This window comes from Austrofundulus limnaeus, unplaced genomic scaffold (assembly GCF_001266775.1).
Source record: "Austrofundulus limnaeus strain Quisiro unplaced genomic scaffold, Austrofundulus_limnaeus-1.0 Scaffold538, whole genome shotgun sequence".
NCBI classification, from domain to species: domain Eukaryota; kingdom Metazoa; phylum Chordata; class Actinopteri; order Cyprinodontiformes; family Rivulidae; genus Austrofundulus; species Austrofundulus limnaeus.
In genome coordinates, this window is record NW_013952940.1 from 19297 (window position 1) to 26292 (window position 6996).

Consider the following 6996-nt stretch of genomic DNA (forward strand, 5'->3'; position numbering starts at 1 on the left):
ATCTTATAGATTGATTAACAATTAATTAATAAGCAGCTTTTTTCAAAAACCAGAGTTTTCTCTTGAATCAAGAGGGTCTTCCCATAAAATGAAGAATATTTTTTAGAGGTGTAAGAAAATATCGATACACTGAAATATCGTGATATTTCTTTCCCGATACTGTATCGATATTCTAAAGCCCTGTATCGATTTTTAATTAAGGTTTAAAATGTCCACCTTCACCCGTTCATTTTTATGTTGTAGTTCAGCCTCTGACCACTAGTTGGCAGCAGTGAGCCAGACATTTGGCTCCTCTACCTCTTGAGCGCCAGAGAGTAAGGGTAGCATTAGCATTGTAAGTAAACATTGGCTTTTCTTTTTTTTCAGTAAGAGGTTTTTATTTAATAGAATTTTTGGACAAAAAAATCGCAATATATCGCAATATATTGCCTTGCTTACAGTATCGCAAAATATCGGGATATATCGTATCGTGACCCCTCTGTTATGATATGTATCGTATCGCCAAATTCTTGCCAATACACAGCCCTACAAGTGTGTATTGAACCTAAAACTCTGTTCGATACAGTTCGATACGGGTACATGTATTGTTGCACCCCTAGTAATTAAGTGTTTTAATAAAATGGCTGATTTATTGAAAAAATAATCGACAGATTAATCGATTATTAAAATAATCATTAGTTGCAGCCGTAGATTGGGATGAAATCTAGAGGTACAAGTAAACACAAATAGAATTGGGTTGAAGTTTAGGTAACATTCAGTGGCATTTAGATTCTTGAAGAGGTGTCATATTTGGAATATTTCAACCAGTAACTCACAGGGAAATRGAAGTGAGCTAAAATCAAAGTGTGTCACCCCTAAGAAATAAAAGAGTTTGAGCATATTTAGGGGTAATTGTAACACCAGGATATAAGATTGGGCCTGAATAAAGGAGACAGATAATAGTGTTTGTTTTGTTGAAGGCGTGACCCATTAAGGGAAATATTCCAACCAGTAAAACCAGGATATGGGATTAGGCCTAAATCTAGGTGACATTTGGTTCCTTGACCTGCTGTTTTATTAAAAGTGTTTTTCAACCTGGTAAATGATGGACCAAAGTCTGGTTGGGTTAATTCTAAAACCTGAAGTACTGATAAAAGAAAAGAAAATGGGATTAGTTGAAGACTAGGTGACATTTGATGGTGTTTAGATTCTTGTAGCGGTGTGTCCCATTTAGAGTATTCCAACCAACATGCCACTGGGAAATGGAACTGGGCCAAAGAACCCCCTAAGACATTTGGTTTAAACAAAATTTCGGAGTGACGGAAAGACAGGTTTGTGGGATCGATCCAGAACCTGAGGCCAAAGGTAACAACATGAAATGGGATTAAAGTTCAGTGTAGTCTGTGTGGGATTAAGGTTCAGTGTAGTCTGTGTACACAGCTTTTGACAGGTTTGATTTTTGGCTCATTCTCTTGAGGCGTCCTTGAGGGAGACAATAAAACCGTGTGTGTGTGTGTATGTGTGTGTGTGTATAAACAGTCACTTTGAACAAATGTGTCTGCCAGCTGAATGAAATGTAGTGCCATTAGGCTCCTCTCCACTTACTGAGCAGCATTGTCCTGCATCCTGATGGGATTATTACGTCTCCGGTCCACTTAAACACATCTAATCCAAACAAAGAGATGTTTCATCAGGATGAAGAACTCTGGTCTTGGTCTCTAAAGTGAAACAGTCTMGTCTTCATCCAGGTCATGTTTCAGTTATCAGATAACCTTGCTTTGTTCTTCTTTTCTGCCGTCTCATCAGTCCTGAACCACTGCCAGGTCCACCGCATCGCTGCTGTTGTTTACCAGTGTTACAGTGATGTCATCGGCCCCGACTCTGTCACCATGGAGACCTATAAACCTGCACTAACCAAGCTTGGCAGTTCTATACAGGTGAGTCACCTTTTTTTTTCTTTCCTTTTTCTATCTGAGAGGGGTTTTGAAAGGTCGCAAAGGAAGGATGCACGCAGCTGTCTGACATCTTGGAGTTCTGGCTGGACTCCAGGCCAGGATGTAACTGCAGGTTCTGACAGCTGAAGAGATTGGCTTTTATAGCTTAGAGGAGCTGCTGGTGCCAAAAGCAATTCCCTCCTCCTAGTGCTGCATCCCCCCTCACCGTTTTTAACCAAACCCACATGGCTCTACAGTTTCCACCTTTCAAACGTTTAATCTTTGTTTAGGAGAAATCCTACTCTGTTGGGCATCATTCGGGTTTCTCTTTTTTACCATTTCCATGAGCCAACAGCCGGAACCGCGGCGAGGATGATGCCAAGTCGGAGCACTTCAATTTTATCAACAAAACATGCTGCCAAATACATCTACGCTATGACTAGAATGCAAAACTGAAATAACTTCAGCAGCAGCTTGTGTCGTCAGATTTCTTTAGAAATTATGTGACAAAAGTGGCTCCTTACTTATACTTAGCTCAGAAAGCAAGGAAATTTGTATGTTTTAAAATTGATTCTTTGTTGTAACAATGCTTCTTGGCAATTAATCTTATATCACTGGAAAATGTGTTAATTTCCTTTTTATATGGTGCCACATTTGTAAGGAACATGCATTTGTGGGATGAGCAGTAGAGCTGAGTATGTGGGTTGTACACATGAAAATTTGCAGCTTATTCTGACGTGTTTGAGCTTGAGGTGTTTCCAATCAGGTGCAGATATAAGGTTTATTGTCGATAAGCATTGTTACAACAACAGTTTGTACAGATAAATGGAGTAAGATCTGAACTTTGTAACATAACATGTGGAGTTCCTCAGGGTTCTGTACTTGGACCAAAGTTGTTCATACTGTATGAATGATTTGGTAAATGTGTCAGAATTTTTCTGGTAAAGATGCAAGCGGAATTTGTTAAAAATACAGACTTGGTGTAGACTTAATAAGTTGTCATTAAATTTAGAGAAAACTAATTATATGATATTCAGTAATAAAAAGAAAACTAGTGATGTTCCATTTAAAGTCGGGGCAGAGGTTTGTAGAGTCAGTGAAGTGAAGTTTTTAGGTGTGGTGATAGATGAAGGGCTGACATGGAGACCTCACATAAATTATTTAAGAGCAAAGATGGCTAAATCTATTGCTGTTCTGTGTAAAGTAAGGTAGTTTTTTAATGATAAAGCTCTGTATATGTTGTATAATGCAATAATAGGTCCACACCTGGTTTATTGTRTTGAAGTCTGGGGGAAAGCGTGTAGGACAATTACAAATCCTCTTTTTTTTATTACAGAAAAGAGCTGTGAGAATTATTACTGGAAAAATATTGTCACTACCCATCAAATTCATTATTTTGTAAACTGAAAATATTGAAATTCTTTGATTTGGTTGATTATAGCATCCTACTGGTTATGTATAAGGCCCACAGAAACACAGTACCTTTAAATATCCAGGTGGATTTTGTTAAGAGAAAAAGATGTTATAACCTTAAAGGGACAGATATATTTGTAAAACCCAGCTTCAGAACTAGTTTGAGGGAATGGTGTACTTTAATACAGGGAATAAGACTGGAATGATTTGAATTGATTTGAATGCAGGATCATTGTGTACATTTAAGAAAATGATAAAGGTTCGATTGTTAAAACAAATGAAACAGTATAAAATGTGTTTATATTAACTGTTATTCTAGAGGGATTAGATGTTCTTGTCTTTTGTTTTGTTAATGATATAAATTTTTTGTTATATGAACGTATTCTTGGGAGAAAAGGAGCAGATATAAGATTTTTTTCTTCTCTCTGCTACCATTTGTGATTTTGATGCACATATATTGTTTTTCTAATTTTTCATTTTTATAGTTTTCTTTTTATTGTATATAAATTKTTTGTTTTGTTTTAATGAAATCAATTTAAAAAAACAACAACAAAGAAATTATCTACAGAACACTAATTTCTTTACTTTTTGTGCGACGTTTAGTTTTAAGCTTGGCCTTTTTTATGGCTGAATTGATTGATTGCAAAAGTATTTGATGAACTACTGAGCACATTTTTTGTAAAACTACCAGAAAGATATAAACTCAGTTAAAGATGGCCACCACATGTGATTTAAAGAAACACTAAAATGCTTCATTTCACAGAGATTAAGCTAAAATTTGGTGCTGTGGTACCTTAGTCATTCTGTATTAAAAACATAAGAGCTAATAGATTTTTTTATATCTAACAGTGACAAATGAAACCTTACATGTTAAATTTAAGATTTGACTAAAATGTCAATTTTCTACACAGAAAGATGGATTTAGTTTAAAACTTTGTTATGAAAGTTGGATGAAATGCATTATTTTAAATTATTTATTTTACTCACAGAAAACGTCACAGTTGGTCTTTTCCTGACTATTTTTAATGCTCTTTGATCTCATWAGTTTATTTGAGTTTTCCCTCAACATTACTGTTCATTAATTTCCTGTTTGTTTTATCTCCTCAGCTGGATTCGTCTCCAAACACAGACGTCCTTCGAAAATTTGTCAGGACCACAGACATTCAAAGTAATCTTTATATCTGAAGATGTCCTTGTGCAATTCAGTTTAAATGGAAAATTATTCTTGAATAAATTGTCTTTTATAAATAAACTGTTCAGCAAATAATTCCTTTCACAATTCTAATATTCTATTCTGAACATTTGAGTTTACAGAGTAGGGCTGTGTATTGGCAAGAATTTGGCGATACGATACATATCATAACAGAGTGGTCACGATATGATTTATCCCGATATATTGGGATACTGTAAGCAAGGCAATATATTACGATATATTGCGATTTTTTTTGTCCAAAAATTCTATTAAATAAAATCCTCTTACTGGAAAAAAAAGAAAAGCTAATGTTTATTTACAATGCTAATGCTACCCTTACTCTCTGGCGCTCAAGAGGTAGAGGAGCCAAATGTCTGGCTCACTGCTGCCAACTAGTGGTCAGAGGCTGAACTACAACATAAAAATGAATGGCTGGCAGGAAAGTTGACATTTTAAATCTTAATTAAAAATCGATACAGGGCTTTAGAATATCGATACAGTATTGGGAAATGAAATATTGCGATATTTCAGTGTATCAATATTTTCTTACACCCCTGTTACAGAGTAGATACACAAAATTATTGTAGTTTTTGTTTTCCAAAATAAAGCTGTGGTGTTGGAAGATGAGAAACAATTTTGGACACTTCCCACAAGGATAAAATGGCTTCAGAGATAATAACAACAATAATCATCTGGATGACATCACCTGTTTCTGATTCCATAATCATCGTTTCATCAGGTTATTTCCATTTGTGACTGGGTTCACAGAACTGCTCAGTTTTTTAATGGCTTGAAATAAAATTCAGTGCTGATAAATCTAATCAGATGTGCTTTTTGTGTAGCTCCACCTGCTGGTTGCTTAGATGTTGTGTTTTCCTGTAAAATGCTTTTCTTCTGTTCTGTAATTTCTAATTTATTAATACCAGGCTATATTCAGGAGATCTAGACACAAAGTTCAGTCATCTTGCATTCCATATTTCTTTATTTCAACATAAAACTTGGCATCCAGCTGATGGATCTAGACTACTAGTAAAGTGTCTAAAGAAATGATTTAATGTTCATGGATCAACACATTTAATGCTAATTTCTCAAGTCTGTCGTTTTTATGCTTAAATGATGTATAAAATGTTATAAAACTTTCAAAACAAAAGTTTCAGGTGACTGCTATGAACTGAAAATAAATGAAAAATCTGAAAATATCTGAAGGTGACCACATATTTGCTATTATTTTTTTCATAAAAAAGCAATAGATGTATGTTTTAATGTTTGTTTACAAGTGTAAAATTGTTAAACCTTTATTTAATACAAAAGGTGTCATATGTCTTCCTGACCACTGGGGGTGTCATATGTCTTCCTGACCACTGGGGGTGTCATATGTCTTCCTGACCACTGGGGGCAGTACTGAGCTGACACTGGCAGTACAGAGGTGAAGGGAGCGAAACTCAAAACACATTGCCTGTTTCTTATTTATTTTTAATGGTTCTGGTTCTGGTTATTTATACGTTTGCTTTGTTTTAAATGTGTTTACATTTTATAAATAAATCGATCTAGTTACTTTGTGCGACACCGTCTTTCACACTGTGTCAACAGCTAGAGTGTTTGTTTGTATTTAGCATCTGTTGCTAATGAGTGCTAGCCGGTTAGCCTCCACAAACCGCAGGAATGTAGCTAAAGCGGGTCAAACCGAGAAGCTTCGAGCCTCCAGAACCAGCAGGGTGTTGGCTGAGCGGAACCAGGCGGTGGTGGCGGTGGGAGCCTGGGTGGAGGATGGAGAGGACCACCTGGATGACCCGTGTGTAAGTTTGTGTTGTTGTGTTGCTAAGTTTCTCATTGAAATTTAATGAAGGTTTTTGTTTTTAGCCTTTAATGTTTCCCCAGTTTGAGTTTGTCATATTTTAAATTACATACTCCGTTCTCCCCAAAGGTAATGCAATTAAAATTACCAAGAAAGTTTATGCTTTTATATAATTTGTCGTTCTGCTCTCTGATACTTGGTATTTTTAAATAAGTCCACTCACAGATTGAATAAGAAAAAGCGGCATATATACAAATACTTCATTATTAAGTAGTTTTTAAATAAGTTATTTAATCAATACTTTAAAACAATTCTCACAAAATCAGCACAATCAGAGTTGYAGAGGTGATAAAACAAACTCAGACATGTTTAAAACTTTTCTAGAGAGCCTGACATTAATGTGAAACAGTAAGTGTTATAAAATGTGTCAATTTAGATGTGTTCTTTTTAAAAATAATAATTTAATGTTCACTGTCAAAACCTGGTATGATAGAAGAAATTCTGCACAAAGCTTCTACCTGCAAATTGCATGAGTAAAGAAAATTATGTAGTTGTTCAAATTAAGTTTTTTTATTTTACAAAAAAATGCCATTTTTATTTCTAGTCACAGGTGTACTTGTGTGAACACAGATTTTAAAGACTTAAACTGCTAATTCTCTTTGAAGTCACACACGCATATATAT

The 6996-nt window shown here is 35.2% G+C and overlaps 2 protein-coding genes across 2 annotated transcripts in view; both read left to right on the forward strand.

Moving 5' to 3' along the window:
- The window catches only part of psmg1 (proteasome (prosome, macropain) assembly chaperone 1), a 16172-nt gene extending 11579 nt beyond the window's left edge, over window positions 1-4593 (forward strand). Inside the window, exons 6-7 of the mRNA XM_014026264.1 lie at window positions 1786-1916; window positions 4434-4593. Of these exons, the coding sequence (XP_013881718.1) occupies window positions 1786-1916; window positions 4434-4511 (209 nt within the window). The 3' untranslated portion in view covers window positions 4512-4593. The remainder of the gene's footprint in view (window positions 1-1785; window positions 1917-4433) is intronic.
- A 1180-nt stretch (window positions 4594-5773) lies between these two features.
- The window catches only part of ccdc15 (coiled-coil domain containing 15), a gene marked incomplete in the record, with an annotated part of 9753 nt that continues 8530 nt past the window's right edge, over window positions 5774-6996 (forward strand). The window contains 1 exon segment of the mRNA XM_014026265.1: window positions 5774-6314. Within this exon segment, the coding sequence (XP_013881719.1) occupies window positions 6144-6314 (171 nt within the window).